This window comes from Triplophysa dalaica, chromosome 4 (genome assembly GCF_015846415.1).
Source record: "Triplophysa dalaica isolate WHDGS20190420 chromosome 4, ASM1584641v1, whole genome shotgun sequence".
Lineage (NCBI taxonomy): Eukaryota > Metazoa > Chordata > Actinopteri > Cypriniformes > Nemacheilidae > Triplophysa > Triplophysa dalaica.
The window spans coordinates 18621029-18644712 of NC_079545.1; the positions used below are offsets into that span (position 1 = coordinate 18621029).

The 23684-nt window shown below is 38.2% G+C and overlaps 2 protein-coding genes across 3 annotated transcripts; one reads left to right on the forward strand and one right to left on the reverse strand.

Annotated features, from left to right (window-relative positions):
* The first annotated feature begins 366 nt into the window (after positions 1–366).
* LOC130420083 (corticosteroid-binding globulin-like) lies at positions 367–2189 on the forward strand. The gene is made up of 5 exons (XM_056747167.1): positions 367–460; positions 561–1190; positions 1264–1531; positions 1607–1751; positions 1841–2189. Exons 2-5 carry the CDS (start codon positions 587–589, stop codon positions 2036–2038), a joined length of 1215 nt encoding a protein of 404 aa, XP_056603145.1. The 5' UTR covers positions 367–460; positions 561–586; the 3' UTR covers positions 2039–2189.
* Positions 2190–2257: 68 nt separating this feature from the next.
* On the reverse strand, positions 2258–23641 carry npdc1b (neural proliferation, differentiation and control, 1b). 2 transcript variants are annotated; one of them, XM_056747169.1, is made up of 9 exons: positions 23315–23641; positions 9442–9588; positions 7089–7181; positions 6205–6429; positions 6048–6114; positions 4738–4822; positions 4579–4655; positions 4270–4369; positions 2258–4080 (listed from the first exon to the last, which is right to left on the reverse strand). In XM_056747169.1, the coding sequence occupies exons 1-9, from the start codon at positions 23397–23399 to the stop codon at positions 4003–4005; spliced, it is 957 nt and encodes a 318-aa protein (XP_056603147.1). In that variant the 5' UTR covers positions 23400–23641; the 3' UTR covers positions 2258–4002. The 2 variants fall into 2 exon arrangements, with proteins under 2 accessions (XP_056603147.1, XP_056603146.1); XM_056747168.1 differs by having other exon boundaries at positions 7089–7184.
* Positions 23642–23684: the final 43 nt, after the last annotated feature.

The following is a 23684-nucleotide window of genomic DNA, read 5'->3' on the forward strand; positions in this document are numbered from 1 at the left end:
GAAAAATGAAGATAGGCCTATTTAAAGAAATCAAACCACAATGTCTCTTATTTTTACATAAAAACATTTGTATTCAAAAAATGTATTTGCTCTGCATGCTGTTGAAGGACGTGGACTACTATTTTTTACATCGATTAACAATAAATCCTCCCAGATGTGGGATATTATAATTCATGCACGGACAGTCGGAGAATTTGTCCAGAACAGTTTCATTCTGGAAACCTTAAATATCGCTATTGTTTAAAACTTAGACAGTAGTGGTTATTTTTTTTAGTCAGATCTTGCTTTTACGAGTTCTTGACATTCTGTGACTTTTAATTGATCACTGATTTGTGTAAATATGAAATAGTTAATCATTGCAGTTTTCTTTGAAACAGGTTAAAGGTTGATTTCTGATGCTATTTAAGGACATTAGCTTTATAGTTCAGTTTGGAGAGAGAGACAACAGCTGGCTGGACAGGTTAGAGATTTTGTGTTGTCATGATGAATTCCATAGAATAGAAAACATTATTAAATAGAATAAAAATGATGTTGATAACTGATCTGTTATGTTTCGTTAGGACCTAACCCACCTAAAAAAGAAATCATGGAAAGGAACCTATTCCTTTGGATTTGTTTTTTGGTCATAGCTCATCCAGTCGTCCATGGAGACGATGACATTTCACCATCGACTCCTGACAACATCTCATTTCTGTTATCGATGAACAATGACTTTGGTTTTCATCTGTACAAGAGTCTCACAGCAAAGCCGGAGTTTCAGTCCAAGAATATCTTCTTCTCTCCAATTAGCGTGTCAATGGCCCTTTCAGCGCTGTCTCTAGGAGCAGATGGTGATACCAAACATCAGCTTCACAATGGCATCGGCCATAACAGCTCTCTCTTGAGCACTGAAGAGATGCATAAGGCATATCAAAGTTTTTTGGAGGAGATCAGCAAGAATACTGGGGTGGAGATCGATGTTGGCACTGCTCTGTATTTAAGCAACAAATTTAAGTCACATCCTGAGTTTTTTGAGGAGATAAAGCAGTTTTACCTTTCAGAAGGCTTCACCGTAGATTTCAGCACCAGAGAAACTGTTGAACAGATCAACGCATACGTGAAGGAAAAAACACGCGGCAAAATAAATCAAGTTGTTCAACAACTGAATCCTAGTGACAAGATGCTTCTTCTCACATACATATATTTCAAAGGTAAACCATCTGCATGCATCATCTGATCATTTTATCTGATCTTTTAATAACACCGCTCTCTTTTTCTTTCAAGGTAAATGGGACTTGCCATTTGACCCAAAAAAAACATTTCAGGATAATTTTCATGTTGATGATAAGACAACCGTTCCAGTGCAAATGATGCATAAAAATGATTACGTCAAAGTTTTTTATGACGAAAGACTTGCCACTAAAGTCCTTGCTCTTGACTACAATGCCACTTTCTCCCTGATCCTGGCTCTCCCAGACAAGTCCATCACTGAGCTGGAGATGGCTGTCTGTCAACAAGACATTGCAAAGTGGAGAAATGGAGTTACAGAAAGGTTTGATACTGTTGCATTTTACAGCATGTCTTAAAGTCACAAGCCAAATCTGACCATACTGCTTTTGTCTTTTAGAAAAGTTAAAATCTATGTACCCAAGCTGTCTCTTAAAACATCTTATACCCTGAGAGGTATTTTGCAAGGAATGGGTATGACTGAAATGTTCTCGGTGAATGCAAACTTCAGCAGACTTTCGGCTGAAAAGATTTTCGTTTCAGAGGTAAGAAAACTGTAGATGTGAATTTTGCGTAAAAATTATGAAATATTTTTCATTATTACTTTCAAGTGGAATTTGTGATTTACTTTCAGGTGGTCCATAAAGCCGCTCTGGATGTAGATGAAGAAGGCACAACTGCAGCAGCTGTGACTACAATATTATTGGGATCTTCTTTACCAAACCCAAAGAACATTTACAGATTCGACCGTCCATTCATGCTCTTTATTGTTGACCCCAGAAGTTCCATCCTCTTTATGGGAAAAATTATCAACCCAGCATTGAAAGAATGAGTCATTCAAGATGTTTTAACTGATATTAGCCAGTAGATGGCCATGATTTACTGAAATCATTGTTTGTTGTCTGCCGAGAAGACCTTAACATTAATATCTGCTCACTGTCAGTATATATGTCAATCTTTTAATAAAGACGGATGTAACAGAAGACATTGTGTGGTCTTAAATATCTATCCAAGTTAAATAATATATAAAAGAGACGGGGTATATCTGTTTTTCAAGACATTATAAATATTTATTTTTTCTTGATATATTTCATCTTTACATGCACGTCAGACAATCTTAGCAGTTGAAAAAGGTTCAGTGGGTAAATCTGATATGCAGACTTTTGAAAACTGTTGTTTTATTGGTAGCCCCATTATGACCGTCTCGAACAGGTAGGCTATAGTTCGTGGAGGATGCATTTGCAAACTGAGGCACATATATATTTTTTCCCCCTTAATTTTAAAGGCTTAGCTTTGCCCCGATCTGCTGCGCTAAAGGGACAGTTCACCCAGAAATCAAAATTCTCTCATCAATTTCGTTGAAAGTTTGTATATAAGTCTTCTGTGGAACACAAAAGTAGATATTTTGAGAAATGTTTTGTGTCCATACACTGGAAGTCAATAGGGGCTAGTGTTCTTCAAAATATAGAGTGAATTGAGGATAAGTAAATGATGAAAGTTTTTTTGGGAGACGGGGGTGAAATGTACCTTTAATGCAACGTTGAAAGCATTGAAGACAACACTGTCACAAACGTTGACTAGAAGATTCAAAGGTGCAGGTCTGAAAGAACCTAAAGGGTTATCCAACTGGAATTAGAGATGTGGCACAGACAGTTCTGTTGGCAGATTTCCTGAGAAACAGCAGCGAGGAACTTACAGTTCACACTGTTAGCAAACAGGAATTTGAGTATTTGTTCAAGATACATGTGAACCCTGACCAGGGCACAGTTATATACACTGTATACATTGCAAATTAGGGACGGGGGTCAGGTTCAATAATAATAAAAATGTGAATGATACATATGCGCATGTTACAGTCCATGTGTGTTGTTACATCATTTGTGTGAACCAGCATTGCACACTGACCATCTTCATTATTATACAGCTTCAAAACATGCATAGTAGGACCATTCTGAATATACAGCAGCTACATAATATCATTTATGATTATTCTTGTGTGCACAATTATAAAAAAATATTAAAATCACCATCGGTAGTTTAAAAAATACAGTCACAGACAATTTTGGTGGAAGGTAGCCTAAAATATGCTAATCATATACGTTGCTCGTAATGCAAATGGACATCTTCCACATCCAATCTAAATATATGAATAGTGTTTGCAGGCAAGATATGTCTAAACAATCAACTCTATAAATATGCTCCCATTCCATTGCACAGTATTCACAATATAGTACAGATGAAGTCTCAATGACCTGATATTAAACGTGTCTTGAGCTTGTATCAAGAGCATTGATAATTGTATTCAAGCTTTTTGAGCATAGATACATCCCGCTGCATGTTTATACATGATATTACACAGAAGATATTTTCAAACAGGGTGTTACAGATGCCTAAGGAAAGAAAGGAGACACACGCTTGTCCATGCAGTAAATGCTTCTCTGTAGTTATACTGAAAGGTCCTAAATGAGCAGGAAATTCAAAACGATGTTTGTTAAATGGAAAATCGAATGAACCCTTATAAACCGTGAATAAACAGGTTTTGAAGATTTGACAATGTTGCTTTGCTAAGGGACATTCAGTTTCAGTGGATGGATTGTGCTACGCTACTGTCACCAGTATCTTGCACATCTGTATGACAATTTCCATCTCTAATCTAAAAAGGAGACTGGAGAATAGCATGATTTAACATCACAAAAATGCCTTAAATGGTCCACAAGAACCCTTTTGCAGATGGCCTCTGATACTGCATGTGTGTTTCTGTATGAAGTGATCTGGGTTGATGCATCCTCGGAGTACTCAGTTGTAACTTCTCTGCAGGTTTAGATGAAAAGTGGTGTCATCAAACAGCGGGTTCTTCACTTCCATCTCACCTGTCTGGAAAAAAGACAGAAATGTTCAAACGCTGCAGCACTACAGGAAACCTCATAGCACTGTGTGTGACACATAAAGCCATCGATTACACCGAGGGTGTCTTGATTTATGACAGTGATGAAGGTGAGCTACGAACACAAACACACGTAGATGTGTGTCATCACGCTCAGAAGAATAAAGTGGTGATCTTACTGGGGCAAGTCCGGGGCACTCATACACAGTAAAGTCTCCATCCTCAGTTTCTTCATCTGAAGTAGCTCCTGACTCTGGAATCTTGCACTCGTTCCTCTGCCTTAAAAAGTTACCACCAATGAATGAGAAACATGCAGGTTCACTAAAGAAACTTTGATGGATCATCAAAATATGAACATTTCAATTAAATTCAAGGTTCATTTAAATGCAACTTTTTGAGGTATCTGTCCCTAAACGCCTTATCATGCACTGGGCTATGTGTTTCATCTATGAAGAGCAAATGATGAGAGTTTTATGCAGATTACTCACTTGAGTGACATCATCTGCTGCTTCTGGAGATGAAAGTGGTACATCTGGGCACTCTGAGCAAGTGTCTTATCTCCAGGCTGGAAATAAATAGAAGGTGAGTATGTGAGCCACTGAACATAAAAGCAAGAGCTTGTGTTTATGCGTATATGCTCCACTCACCATGGCACCATCATAAGAACGAGACCCTATCAACCCAAAAGCAGGATAATCGGCTTTCTGGGCCAGACGGTTTCCTCTCTGCATTCTGAAAGGAAAAACAAAACAATATTAATACCATTTGCTGCCATTCGTTAATGTATAAGGTTTTTTAAACTGATTTCATTTGAAACTTTGAATACCCTATGAAACACTGTAAATACCATCTTTAGTGCTAAATACATGAATGTATTTTGAAATGTGTCTCTGTACATTCTTTCAATTATGTAAAACAGACCACAAATATTCATAACTACACAGACTTTTTAATCTAATGCAGTCTACTGGAGGGCATCAATTACTTTTTACTGACCAAATAATCAACATTTTATTTTTGAAATAATAGTTTTGATTTTAGTTTTTATACATATTTAAAATTGGCTTTTAGTTTTAAGAAACTTTTTAGAACTTATATTTGTAGAATTTTGGTAGAACTTTTGTATGCTTTTATGTTGCTATATAAGATTAATTAATTTTTGTTTTGTTCGTTATTATAATTTTATTTCTTTAAACTTATTTCAGTTTATTTCTGAGGCAACATTTCAAATTTTTGTTACTTTATTTTTTCCCCAATCATTTTTAGGCCAATATTTTTTTTGATTTCAATAAACAAAAATGCTTTTAATTTTGATGAACTAAAATAACTTTGTTTTGCACAACTTTAACATACACTACATTTACATGCTTCATAAAAGTTGTATTTGGTCAATAAAAACTAACTGTTGTGATCTCCTCTTTTATGGTAATTCAACCTCCTCCTAAAATTAAAGCTTCCAAACTTCTTTGTTTTGCTAAACACAAATGAAGATATTTGGAAGAATGTCAGTAAGCGAGCAGATCCCCCGTTGAATACCATAGTTTTTATTTTTCCTACTATGGCAGTAAATGGGGGGCGACATCTGTTAAGTTACTGATATTCTTCCAAATATCTGCCTTTATGTATAGCAGAACAAAGACATTTTTACAGGTTTGGAAAAATCTGAGGGTAAGAATTTTCTTTTTTGGGTGAACTATCACTTAAGTATAAGTATAAAATAAATTGAATGGGTTGTATTTAATGCACTCAAGAATATATTTTTTACATTGATCCAGAAAATCGTTGTTATGGCTGTGGCGTACATACTGTTATGCCTTCTGGTCATTAAAAAGGGTGATTCCTTTAAATGGATTCTGCCTTGACAAAGAAAGCTGTGGAGCGATTTCTTAGGGTCTTTAAGCTGGGTTTTAAGACATACGATCCAATAATAGCATTTTACAAAGGTCTGAAATCTCACCTGACCCAACATACTCCAGCCAGGACCATGGCCACTGAGCCCACCATGAGAAACACACCCGAAAACACTAGAGAAAAAAGGAACTACTGTCTTAAATCTGCAAAACTAAAATTAATTTATCATCAAATATCAATAGCAAAGAGTGTCCATAACACACCGATAAAGGAGTGGTCCTCAGATGGGTATGGGGCTATAAAGGGTGCGCTGTGAACAGCAGAGATGATGGAAGCGTGTGTGGTTGGGCTGGTGGTAGGAGAGGAGGTGGTCAGAACGCTTGTCTGAGGCCTTTCTGGTGTTGCAGTGGTAGCAGAAGGTTCCGTCTTGTGTAGACTGTTGGGCCACGAATGTTCTTCTGTGACTTTTACGGGGGCTGGAGAGGGGGCTGAAGAACACGAAAACAAAAGAAAATGTCAGATTTTATTAACCGGGTGGGTGTAGAAGCGTGGAAGCAGAGACACATTTTTTAGTTTTTCAAGTTTACTTCTCTTAAAGTGACAGTTCACTCAAATGTGTACTTTATTATTTCACCATAATGTTTCTCAAATTGCTCTTTTTTTTCTTCAATTAAATACAAAAGGAGAAATTGTGGATGATGTTCAAATTTCTGTTTTCAGTTAAAAAATATAAAGGTCCTTGGAATATGACAAGTTTATGTGAAACAGCTGGAATTCAAAGGGAAAAATAAAATTTCTGCCATACTCAGCCTCAAGTTTGAAACCAGTAAACATTTTATTGTTCCACGGAACACAAAAGAAGATATTTGAAAGAAAGTTTGTAACCGATCAGTTCCGGGGCACCATTGACTTCCATAATAGGAAACAAAACTACTACTGTATGCTAGTCGATTGTGCCCCAGAACTGTATGGTTTCATACATTATTCTAAATATCTTCCTTTGTGTTCAATGAAATGTATACAGATTTTAAAAACAACATAAGGGTGAGTACATGATGACAGAATCCTTTTTGGCTAATCCCTTTAAAAGCTAAATATGCCAATAATCTTCCTTATCCCATGGTGACCTCAAGGCATGGTGTTTTACCTGAGTGCTTCATCTCTGATTCTCTGTGTTTGCTGATGATGGATGACAGAATGTCTATCTCCTCATCCAACTCTGGGAGATGGTTACCCTTGGCTGCTTAAGAAAGACAGTGATAAAAAGCAAAATAAGTGAAAAGTAGTTGCCTTACTAAACAGTGTATGCACATGAAAACAGCCACAATACAGCATACAATAGGACTATTATATCACATCCCATACTGTAGCATACATCTGATCCCAATTCTTTATCAGCAACACACCGAGCAATTAAATTGCAGTTAAAATGTGCATGATGCTGCTAGTGTACTAAAGCGTGAGAATTTAAATGATTATGCATCGAGACATGCACAGAAAATCTCTGCTCAAGTGTTTATGAGCTTGTATAATACTGTGTGTGTATACACTGCTGGAACTGTGTGAGGGTGTGTATGCTGCAGTGTGTGTAGGCGAACATGTCAGTGTGTGTGTCTGTGTGTGTTGTGTGGTGCTGCGGTGCATACGTGGGCAGTGGGGCATGCAGGCTGGTGGGCGGTGGGTTGTTGGGCAGAGCTTTTGGGAGGGGCCTCTTCAGATTCATGAATGAAGTGCGTCACCACAGCAACCACAGAGAAATAGCCAATAGCTAAAACTTCACATGCAGGATAATAGAAAACTGAAAGATAAAGAAAGACTGGGTGTTTGGGAGAGAGGGTGTGTGTGTGGGAGAGAGAGATGCCACAGCCACTCAATCATGCAGGTGCTATTTTTAATAGTGTGCGCTAAATTTATTTAATAGTGTCAGATTATTTCCCCACTTCAGATCATGTGGAAAATTCGATATAACTTGTTTGCTGTTGACCACACATTTAAAGAGACAAAAACTAGATCATTTACATTGTATAGAATATCATCAAACCAACACATTGGTTAAACATAACAATGTTTTTGCTAAAACACAAATTAAACATACTCATAGACAAATTTGGACATGAGAGTGATGATAATCACTATCAGATTGTATTCACAGGAAAATGTTCTGTTTGCACACAGCAGCACAGACATAAAGCAAAACCAGGATGTAAAATTTATATGCAATGCATTTTACGAATACAAAACAACCAGCTGTCTCCGTTATGAGAAAAGCAGCTCATTCGCAAATGCAAATTACAAAGTGTGAAAAATGTGCGAATGCTCTTAGGTCTTCTAAAATAACTGGAAACAAGAGGGAGACTTTACAGAGGCACCGGAGAAATTGCTCATACTCCTGCCTGTTGAACCTTATCGATTACATGTCAACATCAGCAATGCCCCCCCAAAAGCAGCACTGGAAAATTCCAGCTCGATAATTTTCAAGACTGCAAGACTAGAATCAGGAAGCTAAAACCGAGCTGCTTGAGGATATTTACATCTTATTGCTGCTTGTTGAAGGAAAGCAGGTTTAGATCGACATTTGTCATGACATACCGCTGCGGTGCAAAAGGAAACGGCCTGAATTATTTGATTAGCCCCACTCCCTCCTGTTGCATCTGCAGCAATGTGTGGGTGGAAAAGGGGGAGAGGGAAACCAGACTGGAGGGGGGTGAGGAGTGAGAGGACTTTCACCGCAGTTCAATGCATACTGATGCTACGTCAAAATTGAACGAGGATGGAAACCCCCTGAACAACATTGTATTATAAGAGTGATCTATTCTTGCGACGTATTTGGTTAATATCCCTCTTCATGTAAATCACTAAACCTTTAAGAGACGTTTTATCTGCTGCCACAAATATTCATGCCAAGCCAAACTATAGAGCCTATGCATTACAATATTTTTGCAGTCGATGCTTGAGAATTTTTTTGAATGCAAGACCAAGTCAACCGGGTTTTGAGCGAAAGATTTCCTAGTACTGTAAGTTTATTGTATTATTGAACTGTACAATATGCATCTGTGATCCACAAAACACATGCGAAACTATAAGTTCTTCAAAAAATGTTATCACCCGCTGTTTCTGAAAATATCGTGTGAAGGATAACATAACAGAGAATGAAAGAAAAATATTATTATTTTAAAAATGTATACACTTGAAGCACAACTATTACTTTTTTCATTTTAATTCTACCTCGCTAAATTCAAATGACAATTCTGTATTGCTGTTTGTTACCTCAGAGAGTGAACTGGAGTTTAAGAGACATTCTTCACAGATGTCAGAACGATGCTCAAACCTACTGCAATCTAAACTGCGGTGCTTTGTATTTAGGTGCCATTTATCAATGTACGGCTCTCATTTACACTCATTATGAATGCACTCACAGTACTCTCCGAAATAGAAACCATTAGCATGATAGCTATTCTCTTTCTTTTTGGCTGTGTCTGACTCATTCAGAAGTTACTCACCTGGGTAATTTCGTCTTCTTGCCACACATTTCCCTCGTTTGTTCTCTACAAATGGGTCCAAGCACGGGCCGCAGTGCGAGGAGCCGGGCTGACAGAAGTGTCTTCGCTCCCGGGCACAGTCCAAACTCCGGGGACAATGTCCCACAACTGAAACGGAAAGAGACGTATTGATGTAGATTCATTCATCAATTATTTCAGCCAAAAACTTTATATCTAACAAACACTTGTCACATGACTTCAGTATATGCTGTAACCCAACAAAATATTTTAACATGACCATATTTCTAATTCAGTTATGCTAAAATGTTCTGTGCATGTCAAAGGAAACGTTACATGGCAAGCAAAACTAATTTTATCTTCTCTTACATGAATCTTATTCATGTTGTAAATTATTTGAAAACTATGAATTATGTATTTTTACTAAAGGGTAGCTGTTGGGTAAAAGCTGTGTTGTGCACACTAAAGTTTGCATCCAAATAAAATATTTTGACTATTAAAGCTGGCTGATTTATGAAAATGTAAATTATATGCAACAAAATAAGATGCTGTGTGATTTTATGATGGCCATTGGGAATAAGTGAGAAAAAAATGAATCATTTTTCCTACAATGATACAATAAATGTCACCGGATAAACAAAATGCACTTGGTCTCGCAGTACGTCTATTTGTAGATGCCCCAAAGCTATTGTTTGTTTCTGCAGCTTGAGTGATCATATATTAGACAAAACACCATTCAGCCCTCAATGTTCCAAAGAACATGACAGGCAGAGAGAATAACTGAATACAGCTAACAACTATCAGCCTGCTAATGTATAACAGCTCTCATATGAAGAATCAGGGGACTAGTGTATCATGTCTCACTGCTGTTATGATGGAGAGGTCCAGTGTGAGAGCAAAGCAATGTTACGTGGTTCCCGCTACTAAGTGGAGAACAGTTTAAAGACAAAGGCGTCTGATCCAACACCCACAAATGTCAAACTATCTGAAAAAGAAGCTGTGTGTCTCCCACTGGTTTTCACCAGGGATCCATGCTGCACAAACCATGTTTATCATAACACCACATGGCGGTTCAAAGTGCTAGTTTTATACTTACATAGTTGAACAATTGCCTTTTCTGAAGATGAAAATTAACAGAACGATTGAGTATATTTTATTACATTGCTGCTGGTGTTTGATAAAGGCAAAAAGCTACTAAAGCTACTAAACTTTAACGGTTTTTAGTGATAAAGTCCCTTAATTGTTTGTGGTAAAATCACGGCAATAGACAGTCTGAAGTGAGTTATTGCTTTATTGAGTTCCTTTCTAGAAGACTCAGTCATTGAAACCTTGGCTCCTGTTTCCATAACAACTACTATGGCAACAGGGTAGGAGTGACATCATCAGGTGTGAGTCACCGCCAGCGCAGCAGCTGAAAGGGGGTGGGGGTGAACTCTTCTGAACCATTGCCAGTCAAGGGAGATGGTGAAAAAAAACACAACATTTAAGAACATGACATAAATGTATCGTTTTTATTCAGCATTTGGTGTCAAACTAATAAATGGATTGAATTATTGTTCAAAGCCTACAATCTTTAAATGTCATCAGTGAACGGTTATGTCAATCTATTAAACGGATCATTAGCTCCCGTAAGGAATACCATTAAGAAGCCTTCTGACAAAGAGACATCATGTCACCTTTTGAGAGGGATAGTTCACCCATCATGTACCTGTATGACAGTAGGTGTTTGGAGAAAATTGGTAACCAAACACTGCTGATATCTATTCACTTTTATTGTATGCCCCCACCCAATGCAAGTGAATTAGTGCTGGTTAATAACATTTCCTTAAAAAAATCTTCTTTTGTTTTCAGCGGAAGAATGAAAGTCATACAGGTTTAAAATGACAAGAGGATAAGTAAATGATGACAGGAACTATCACTTTAACAGACATTGATTGCAATGCTCAAAAGAATAGTCATTGCTTGCCTCACAGCGATCAGCTTTACTGGAACTGCCCATAAAATGCTTGAAAGTGACTCGGTGATGTTTTTTTCACAGAATTACACATTATCACTGAGCTGGTTTATGACAGTCCCGCATTTTGTTTATCTTTTGGTCCATTCGTTTAAATCTTAACAGTTTCATTAATACCAGAACAACGCTTACAGACACATTCATGCACGCAGGTGCATACGCACGATCAGGCGCACAAAAGCAATTTCCTGCTCTTTATCATTTCTAAATACAAGGGAATCCATCTGTCTACCTATCAATTCCTCCAGCTATCAATTTAACACGATAAGTAAAGATGACTTCCTCTGGACTATGATGAACATCACACATTGCACATGCAGGCAGGAAACAGGGCATCTTTTTAAATCACATGAATGTGTTGATCTGTTTGGATTTACGTGTACTGTGACATTTTACCTCTCAGCAGTGTGTCACAGGTTCTCACTCTCATTTTTAGCAACGTTTTTCACACATCAATATTCTTTGGCACAAAGGATGCCATCATTGAAAGTCTTTGAGAAGTATAAATGTATAAGCGCATCACTGTCAAAAATGCAATTCTATTCCAACCACCCACAATCCAAACAGGTTAAGCAAATAATTGCATACACCAAAGTCCACCGCAAATGAAAGATTGACATCTATTTTGAATAACTTCATACCAAAACTAAACTGAACCAGATACTGCATTATTAAATCCTTTCCGATTCCCATCCCATCTGGAATTACTGTAACGGCAGATATACTGTGTATACGAGTGCTTTGTTGCAGTGTTGTTTTGGGGGGAAAAAAACGATAATAAACAGATCCAATTTAATCTGCATTACCCCGAAAATTGAATCAGTCTGCAAGCACAGAGACACATACACACATCACAGCTGCTTTGGGCTGCTACCATCATTCCTCACTGTGTTCTTTTCATGCCTGTGCCATCAAAGGCCAGAGTGGGAGTGTCTCATCTGAGGGTATCTGGCCATGGTTCAGACGTCCCTCAAGGTGACCCATTCATACTGGTATTTCTGTGCACATGAAGTCTATGCCAGACAGTCTGAAACAGGGCTTCCGCTAGAAAAAAATATTCAGAGCAATATGCAGATTTAGCTCAGGCAGACAAAGTTGGTGTGTTCTATTATACTCAATGCATCGGAGCAAAGTTTTACTAAAAGAGGTTTCTGAATGAAGATATTTTGATGCTGTAAGATTAAAGTCCCCAGGTTTGAGAAACGCGAGTATTTAGAGTGCTTTGAATGCGACACAGGTGCAGTTTTTCAATACCAGCATTACAATCTTTTTGTGTTGCCTCTGACCTGCCCATGAACTCAAACTGGCATTCCTATAAAGTGAGTCGCCTAGCAACACCATTCAACTTTAACTGAACACCAAAGAAGAGAAAATGATGTTCTCTCCAGTTCTATACTTCAGTCCAGACCATGCCTGTCTTTCAACACTCCTCTTGAACCTGCTTATCACCAGGGCCAACCATGTTGTGTAGTGTGGACTGAACGCTGTAATTTTCAAGAGCTTTGTGCTGTATGTTTCATGTCAGGCTGACAAGAGGAAGACACAATGTAACAATGTTTTATAGCCGAGAGAGAAGGAGGGCAGAGCTATGGGGTCTTTCCGAGGCACTGAGGTCTTCAATTTGAATTCTTTCGTAGTGAAATGTCAAGAAAGGTGACAGGCCGGCAATAAATGTTCAAAAGAACAGTGGCAAAATAAATGATCACCATCCTTTCGCTTCACATCATTCGTGCATGAGCTTGTTGACATTTTCGTCTGCGTTTGCCAGCAAATTTCTAAATAATTTTGTAAAATATTTGATCTGACAAAAACAGTACAGCCGGTTGCTCGCTTTTATTTTGCATTTGCTCTGATAAAATTATAGAAAGTAGAGAAAACATGTCTTACCAAAATTAATATTGAATAATACACAAAAAGCAACGTTTAAGAGAAAGATGAGATGTTTTGGGATGTCATAACCTCTGTACAAACGTCTAGAAAAGTTATTGGAAAGATATTAACAAGATGCAACAAGTGACATAACTATTACTGTGGAGGGAATTCCTTGTTCCATATGGCCACTTTTGCGAAGGATGTCCTGCATTCCAGTAAAAAAGAGCCAATGATCAATCGATAAAGCTTCACAATTCTCTGCGGCGGGGCTGGAAATATGCTATTTAATTACATTTTTGCCAGTGATTTCAGAAATATCGGTCTTCTTCCCCTATTCAAGTACAGTATATGACTGTGGTCTTGCAACATACAGTAAATTAGCTGCCCAGATGAGGCATTGCAAACATGGCGGCTGAGTGTCACGGGTAGGCAATGGAAGCAATTGGGACAGCATAAGTACAACAAAAGCATAAGTGCAATCAAAAAAGAAGACTGGTCTCATATAACCTAACGCAGTATACAGAATCATTTTTTTTTTTTTTTTTTTAAAGAGTAGAGAAGAAAATATAGTCAGAACAGAACCACAACCTTGCGTTGTTCACGCAATGCTCTTACCACTGAGCTACAGGAAACTACCAGCTACGGGTGGTTTTTCAGACGTTTCTTAAAGATGGCTACAGAATCTGCAGACCTTGTAGCAGCGGGCAGATCATTCCACATAGGTGGAACAGATCCCAGCTGAGAGCTGAGAAGCTGCACGAGGGAGATTTTTTAACTTTTTGGGATGGCACCACAAGACGCCGTTCGTTTGCAGAGTGTAGAGAACTGGCGGGTACATATGTCTGCATTAGCGAGTGAAGATAAGGTGGTGCCGAACCAGTGGTGTTCTTGTAGGCCAGGAGCAGAGTCTTGAATTTGATGCGAGCGACTATAGGGAGCCAATGTAGCTAAATGAAGAGAGGGGTGATGTGTGCTCTCTTCGGTTCATTAAAGATAACTCTTGCCGCAGCATTCTGGAAGTCCACCCAGTAGCGCATTTTAGTAGTCCAGTCTGGACAGGACCAGAGCCTGTACTAGGACTTGCGTAGCATGCTCTGATAGGAAGGGTCTAATTTTTCTAATATTGTAGAGGATGAATCTACAGGACCGGGGGGTGCTGGCAACTTGATCTGTGAAGTTGAGCTGATCATCGATCACCACTCCCAGGTTTCTTGCCTTTCTGGAAGATGTGTTGGTTGATGAGCCCAGTTGAATGGAGAGGTTGTGATGAGTCTTTGTATCGGCCGGGATTTCAAGCAGTTCTGTTTTTGAAAGGTTCAACAGCAGGTGATGGCCATTCATCCAAAGCGAGATGTCGGCTAGGCAAGCTGAGATGCGTGCAGACACAGTCGGATCGTCTGGACGAAAAGAAAGGTAGAGTTGTGTATCATCCGTATAGCAGTGGTAGGAAAAGCCATGTTTCCGAATGACAGAGCCTAGGGATGTCATGTATACAGAGAATAGCAACGGACCAAGCTCTGAGCCCTGAGGCACACCTGTGTCGAGATGTTGGGACTCAGAAACCTCACCTCTCCAGGATACTCTAAAGGACCTACCCGAGAGGTAAGACCTGAGCCATTGTAGCACCATTCCGGAGACCCCCATAGCCTTTTGGGTGGACAGGAGGATGTGATGCTTAACGGTGTCAAAGGCGGCAGTTAGATCCAGTAGGATGAGAACAGATGAGTTAGAGGAAGCTCTTTCAAATCTCAGGGCTTCAATGACAGAGAGCAGCGCAGTTTCAGTGGAATGACCGCTTATTGGTAATTTTGCCATGACAACTGTGAGGGAGTGAATTTTTTTTAATAAAAAAAACAAGATCATTTTGTTAAGATTATATTATGCCTTAGAATTCTACATGATAAAGGTAACGTCCTAGACACTACGTCCATTACACAGTCTATGGTCAAAACACACACCACTTCACAATTTTTACACGCCGCCCCCTCATGATTCAGTATCGAATTTAAGAAGATGATAGAAAGTCCGGCGAGATACGACCCAAAATCCGTAAAATGATCCGAACCGCAAGTTTTGCGATCCATTGCACTAATTACAGGTAAGGTGTTAACAAATTTCCTCCCCATAGCGACACCGAACAGCATTCTTCTACATCACTGCACCGTCTTCCAGAGTTACAAGACGAATGCAGCAATTATTAAAGACCGTTTGTGCGTTGTGAGACTTCTGGGCTCAGAAATAGGATTCTTTTAACAGCTGCTGTCAAAATGAATTGTGACCAACATCAAAAATGTAATTCCTAGCAGCCTTCTCCATCACAGACTAATTCCTGAATTTAGATTACTCATGCGTCTTATTCAGGGCAGAAATAAGGTGCCCAGTTTCATCTCTAAATTAGTTATAAGCTATTATCCGTGGTGTCATCTAAAAGTGAAAATGTCATTATCCAGTAGATAAGGAATTGTGCAGTGAATATACTGTATTAAAACATTCAGTTTGCCAGCATTATTGACCCAAAAGCAACAGTTCCAGAAATACAAGTAACCTTCATTTTCTTATGGAGAGAAATAACATTTTTAAAACCTTTTAAATACGGACCTGCCATGAGCTCTGACCCACTACACTTTAGTTTTTATACATCAGTCATTTGATTTTAATTCAAAGAAAGTCATTTACAATGTGTATTATTTTCTCTTTGTCCTTTATTGCTTCAAATTGAAGTTTGACATATTGTGTTTCACCACACAGCTGGTTTGTCGGTTTCATATCTATTTCCTTTTCGAAATAGTGTCCTTAAAGCCGAATATGCCATTTGAGCAACACAGAATATGCCATTTCAGGATTTCAACAGTAAGCGTAGATCTTAAAGCAAAGATATTACTGCAGAGGAGGACTGTTTGCTTGCAATAGTTCAGACCGGGAGAGAGTGCACTCTCAGGTGAGCACAACCTTACACAGCACTCTCAACAGACATAGTATTGATCTCATGAATGAGGTGCCTGACAGATTTCACACATAGACTCTGTCAATATTTAAAGGTTATAAGATCACCTGGGGGTCGATCTGTGCCAGCTCTCATATAATGAGTATGGTTTAACTTCTCATTTAAAGCTGCTTTATCTTTATAAGGTTAAAATACCGTTCCATAAAATACTAGAATGTGAAGAATGCATACACCTGCTGGGCAATTGTCTTTTGACATAAATGGTAATAGAGATCTTGTACCAAACAATGATGGACATGGAGGTGTTGGAAAATCATTGTGGTCAGTAGCTGCATTTACAAGGACCATTGTATTCCGATTGTAATAGGATTTCAACATGTAAACACCTCAAGCGGAATAAAAATGGCCAAAGTGATCAAAGTTTCATTCGGATTGTAAGTGGTGGTTTATTTCTTTGCTATTCTGCTTGACAGGACACATTAAAGGCATCATATGACACGGCTAAAACAAATATTATTGTTTGTATTAGATGTAATGCAATGTGTATAAAACGCATTGTGCCCATCGGTTCAGAAGACTTCTGACCGACATAATTTCTGTTAAGCTTGTTCATTACAACGCAGTGTCTTTCTCAGTGAGTTCAGTGTTTTCTTGTATGTCCTAAGTGCGACAATACTTAGAGCGGATAGAGTGCACATTTGTAAGATAACCTGGTTGCTGATCTTTACATACCTGTCTGTCATAACAAGGCATTAATTAGATTTTTGTTGCAGTTAGAGTATGCTTTTGGTTGGATAGGGAATTACAGATGTAATTGCAGCCATTTTGTTTATCTTGATGTCATCCAAAGCACATGTGTAAGCGCTCTACCTCATATTTTGCATACGGGAGGAGAGCAGAAAATCATTTGCATTTAAAGAGACACACACAAAAACAGCGCACTTTCCATTGCAGCCACAAATGGCCTTGTTCAACATATTGTTATGAAAGATATGTGGTGTATTTTGAGCTGGAACTTTACAGAGACAGTGGCGATACCACTGACTATTTTTACATGGCAGAAAACCCCTGGATTTGCTGCCCTTTAAGGTTTAAAAACCATGTATTTTTCCACATACAGTGCATGTTTGTATCTCCTCTTTGCCTCTCTATAAACGCGCAGATTTTTTTACAAAGCTCATCGTTTTGAAAAGCGAGGTGTGCTTTGATTGGCCAGTTAACTGGTTCACAGTGATACTGCAAGCGTGTGAAGGAAATGTAATGCCTCTTACCATATTTGGAAAGGTTCCAAAGCAATTGTACTGACACGTGCGCCCACTTTACCTGTGTATACATTTGTGCGGTCTCTGTCAAATCATACCACGAACTGACGAAGATTTGTGGGGGTGTGGTAAAACGAGGCGTTTCAGGCAGGTCTGGGTGAGCTTTCGCTTTTAGATAGAATACATCTTTTGTTCCGACACTTTAATTTTAGCAATTTTTGCAACGTATGGGCAACTTATAACACACCAAAGACACAGAAAAACACATATTCTCGCCATGTGACCCCGTTAACACTCGATCATTTTAAAACCTGAAACCCGGAGTTGTGCGCATGTGCAACGACGTTGAGATGATATGTTCACATAATGACGTATTGCTTTTTAGGGAAATGACTGTCGCATTCGAATCTGTGGTCCTGTCATTCTACAGTTTAGAAGATCATCCAAAGACGTATTGTTTTCGGCATATGAACTGACATATTTTACCGCATGATGATAAATATAAGCAAAACGTCAAACTCTGTGTTTGTCTTTGTGCGCTGGTGTATGACTTGAAAATAGTGGTTTCATGTGCTTTCGAAGCGCTCTTATGGTACTTTTATGTCATGCACCGGTAAATTTCTGCAGCGCAGCATGAAGTCGAACACTCATCATCTCCCATACGACACCTTTTTACTGTACATGACATTCGGACATGACTGTCGGAATTCGCCCCCTAGTGGTAGCCGTGAGGAACTTTCAGTTTGTACGTAAACTCATTCAATCTCCCAATATTTGCAATCATTAAATGTAGAAATGATTGCATGCAAACAATTAACTGCTATGCATATATGACAAAAGAGTGCCAGTGTTTTGGAGGGAACAAAATGGAGACAAGATTATGAACAATAATATATTAATATTCAATTAACAATGTGTTAATGATTAATTATCAATCAACTTTAAAGGATTCGTGTGTTACTGACAAAAGTAAACAAAAAGTAGTAATAATCTTCAGTTCATCGTGATTTGATTGGAGTACATTGAAATACCTCACTTCCGGTCAGCGAGTCATATGCGGTCTAGTCGCTCAAGTTCATTTTTTAACGCATCCAAAGCTCAGATCGGAACTGAAATTTCCGCATCCGCAGTGGGTCGTCAGCCCACGCAGCCCTTGTGCGACTTTCAATTGGAAATTAATAAATTCCCGTCTATCGGCCATTATGGTTTGCAGTAAATAAGTGGCTTCAGAGATGACGTATTTTTGTATGCAAAACAAAGAAGCGAGTTGGAATTTTAGGACTTCCGGTTCCATCGCTCCAAAGTTTATGGTTTTTTTTGAATGGGTTTTTGGTAAATCGCCTGAAGTAAGGTCTGTGGTAAACAAAACCTCTAAACACTCTTTTATACTATGTCATAAAACACACCAATTATAACCCACTTATGATTTTTGAAAGTCTTATTGTGTCTTAAAAACGGCGATTGCTAACAAATTGCTAAAAGCGAGTATTCCTTTGGCGGGGACGTTAGACGTCATCGCACATATAAAGCTCACAATAATGCAACATGGGCACACTGCATAAAACCCATAAAATGTAGATGCATATTTATTCACAGAGTAATTACTTACCAGGTAACAAATTTATATAAGGTTTGAAAGAGTTGTCGGCGGCTTGGTGGTGGTGACGTTGATGTCAAGCAACCTGTAGTCCGTTTATAGCATCGTGTTAGCTTTATACTTCTGCCGATTGTATTTCATCTTCAAAAATAAAAAATGGGGTGTTCATTTGTAAAGATTATCTTGATAGACAAAACGTGTAAACATCATTAAAAAATTATCACTGAGTCAAAAAGTCTATGGGAAAAATGAATAGGCTTTTGGAACCATCGCAGCGCTTATTTCTGGGTTAGCCTACAAAAATACATCATCTCTGAGGTACTAGATTGAGGATAAATGTAAGTCTTCTCTTAAGATAAATAAAGCAATGGTGTGAGGATGGCTAGATTGCCTCGCTGCACAACCACTAAAAAGGTTTGATTCTTGCGCCCGTCTTTTGCTCCAACAACAGTTTGCCTAAAAAGCCACGCTGTAAATAAAGTAACGCATATAAATAACGGAACAACATGCTGAAGAGAAACAGGTATATCCTGTTTCTTAAAACATAAGAAACAGGATATACCAATGTGAGTGTGCCACAAAATCATTCCAATGAAACCTGGGACATGTAAACACCAGATCGGATAGATAACATCTCAATTAAAAAAATCAGAATGATTTTAATCGTAATGACAAAAAAGTTAACATGTAACCGTGAGTACTGAAATGAAACTTAGCTTTAAGCTAAGAAAGAAAAATGAACTACTGAACATTACATACACATAATAACGCTATTACAAAACATAAACCAATTTGTGCTCGCAATAATGGCACTTTTCTCTTCACATTAAATCAATAAACGTCAAATTATAATGCAGGGCATCAAGTACAGCTCCTACCCTGTGCCAAAAAGACGGAGAAGGAATAAAAGAACACACACAGGCAAAAACAAACAAGAAAGAGATGACAAACACACAGAGAAACAGGGACGAGAAAGAAACAGGCAGAAAATTAGACAGTCTGAGAATTTTCACAATGGCTCATTTCTATTGCCCAAATATTGAGTGACAGCTGTAACCTTTCTGTTTTAAACATACTTGTCTATTGTGTCGCTGTATCAGAAGAACTAAACAACAGATAGTCACAGAACAAACACAGATGTTCTGCCAGACATCTTCCCTATTCTTAAAACACAGACAAATATTTGGAGTGAAAGAAAAAAAACTTGATAATACCTAATGGGGATGCAAATCCTAGCTGTAGGCATTTACTTTGAAGACAGATTGGAATGGCAATCTGTCACACATGCAAAAACAGATTAAAGCTGAAATGACACCCACTGCAATCCAGACCCCATTGCCTAACATCAGTGGCTGACCTCACTGAGGAAAATTGTACACAGATGGTTTGGAAATCGTGTTGATAGGGTGTCCATATACTTTTAGCCATTTAGTTATTTTGCCCTAAACACTTGCATGTACTCAAACGGTTCTTCACGTAGGCTTCAACCTCAAAAAGAAAAAAAACACTGGAGTAGAAAGTGCTGTAAGCACCTTTGAAAACGCCCACGCTTGGGGCATTAAATCAGAAGAGCAGCATGTGCACGAGGCGACATCAGCAGAAAGACTCTATGACAGACACGATACCGCATTTAATCGCTTTACGAGCTTGAGTGCTTAAATATTCCACGTTCCTTTCAGGTTGAATGCTAATCCAGAATTCATACTAACAAAATCATATTTGTAACCTCTGTGCTAAACGAAAAAAATAAGAGAATTAGAGAAGTTACGCTGAAACCCATTGAAAAATTATTAAGTGTAAATCTAACAAAATGAAATGATTTTGTTTTCCAGATGCTTTCACTCCTATAAATTATTTAAAAAAAGGAGTAAATTGGTTTAAACACTAACAGAAATGAAGTCAAGCTCAATATTCTTTGGTTTTTGCACACCTTATTCAAAACATGTGCTTTGACCTTCACTAATTCTTTTTAAGATTCCTCCTGTCTTCTCATTTCTGTGTGAAAGCCACATCAGCCTCCCCTTTCTGAATCTGAATGATCTGCATTATACCTGTGTAACCGTAACCACCACTGAAACAAGAACCTTTTAAATAATCATTTTTGAAAGGTTACACTGGAAATTATTACTATTACTTAGTATGTTTTCCTTGATTCAAGAACTTTTAGACATTTGTACTGGAAAACAAGATGCATTTTCTTGATAAGCAAAACGACCAAAAAAAAATAAGTCTTGTTATTAGAACAAAAGTATGAAATTTCAGTGAATTTGTACTTAAAGCAAGCAAAAAAATCAGCCAATGGGGTAAAAAAATAATCTTGAATTAAGGTTTACCTTTTTCGGAGTCACTTAATTTAAGATCATTTTTCTTACCCCATTGGCAGACTTTTTGCTTGCTTTTAGTACAAATTCACGGAAACCTCATACTTTTGTTCTAAAAACAGACTTTTTTCTTGGGTCGTTTTGCTAATCAAGAAATGCATCTTGATTCAATTACTTTTAGATATTTGTGCTGGAAAACAAGACCAAAATACTAAGTAAGAAAGTCATTTTTTGCAATGTACCTTAACAATCTTCATTCAGTCTTAACATATATTTCTTTCATAAATAGTTTAAATAGCATAAATCTTTCATATAGTTTTCATAAATTATTTTTGCATCTGGCAAAATATCCACCATGTTCGTGTCCCCATTTTCAGTTTGCAGTCACTTTTTTTAATCTCTGTTGCACTGCATTGTGAATCCAGTGCCTTAATCTTTAAAGAGATGAAGGGATTATAGTCGCATTCACAGGTCCACCAGACATTTATCTGAAGCATTACTTTGCGTAGGTAAGCTGTGAAAGATCCTCTTAAATTAAAAAGCATGTACCATGGTACAGTTAAAGTATCTGATGGACAGTATTACCATGTTACTAAAGGATTACCTCTTAACAAGCTACTTAAAGTATTTTACAGAAAAATACTGTTTTACAAAACCATGTCCAATAGGTGTTTAAAAATGACTGCAGTATTACAATGTACAAAAGCATATGCCTTCACTACTGTACATTAGTAACACCATCATACTTTGTTATGGAAAAATAAATAAAATACAATTAGGTGTCATTATACGAATAGCCATCTGCTGTTTTGTTGTTTGTATTCAGTGCGGATGTAGCCTCAAGAAACTTCTACGGACACGTGTCTACATTCATATCGTAATTATTTATATCCCAGACCCATGACAGAAGTAAGGTGTCAGGGTCTGGAGTTTTCCTCCTGACTGCTGATTGGCCGCTTTAATAACACACCAACAAGGAGTTAAAGAATAGCCCCTGAAGTGTGAGTGCGTGTGTGTGAATGAATGGTTTGACGTTATCAGGACATTACCCACACCCCTGAGTGCACACAATCTCCTGGGAAATAAAGATACATGCCTCAAACTGAGAGAAATGACATCAGAACAATGCAAATGTATCCAGGGTGTGCGTCCACCTCCTAAAATGGGCACACATGTCAATGGCAGGGGGTCCATATCTCTCCCACCTGCGTCACAGAACAAATCACCCTAGTCTCCCTAAAGCAACACTTGTCCCCGTATGCATCCAAGAGCTTTTCACCCAGTTCTGTCTCCTGTAGTTCTGTATTGGCCAGTTCTGTGTCATTAGAAGACATGACAAATCAGATGTGAATATGAGTATTTATTTCCCTTATGAATTCATACATGGTTTTAATAAAAAGTAAAAGTGTAAATATGTTTTTTTGGTGGAGTGATATTTGTATCATAATTCTTTTAAAACAAATATCATGGTTATGGGTAGTGTACTATAGTAAACATTTGATGCTTTAGTCTTACAACAAATACCATAGTTAAATTGTAGTTGCTAAAGCCCAATTTAAACAACATAAACCAGAATTATTTTTCATAAACCCTTCAGCCAGAGAATGTGACAACAAATGAATAATTACAAATCTAATTTATCACAATATTTGACGCTTGCGGATCTCTTCTCCGAGCAAAAAGTAAGTTACAGTGCAAGAGGAAATTAAAACCGATACTTTACGTATATGCATATGTGTGTAAATAATATACAGATAAAGTTTATTTAACCCAGATCTTACGCCTAACATCAACAGAAATATCTCCAATATGACACAAAATCACGCGTTGTATTATCTCCAAAACACACCGTTCAATCACTCTTACCTGCCATTGTAGCGCTGACAGTAACTGTTGTGATGAAGAAAACCTCGGTGAGTATCGAGGCCCACGCTTGTCTCAGCGATCGCATCCTTACGAACAGCAGCACGGTCCGGGGGATCCGGGGTTTTGCATTCCCCCGTCCCACAGAAGAGGAAAACCTTCGCCTGAAATCTGTGTGCTCTAACACTCAAACGTAATGCTCTTTATATTGTGTTTACGGCGCGATGCGCATCCGCCGCTAGTGCTGGTACTGATGTTGCTCTCTCGCTGCGCTCGGTGGGTGAGAGATGAATCTCGTTGAGCGGGGGAAAATACCAGTCACCCGAGCGATGTGAGGTCAGGCTACGTAAAACAATGTCGTCATCACGTCTGG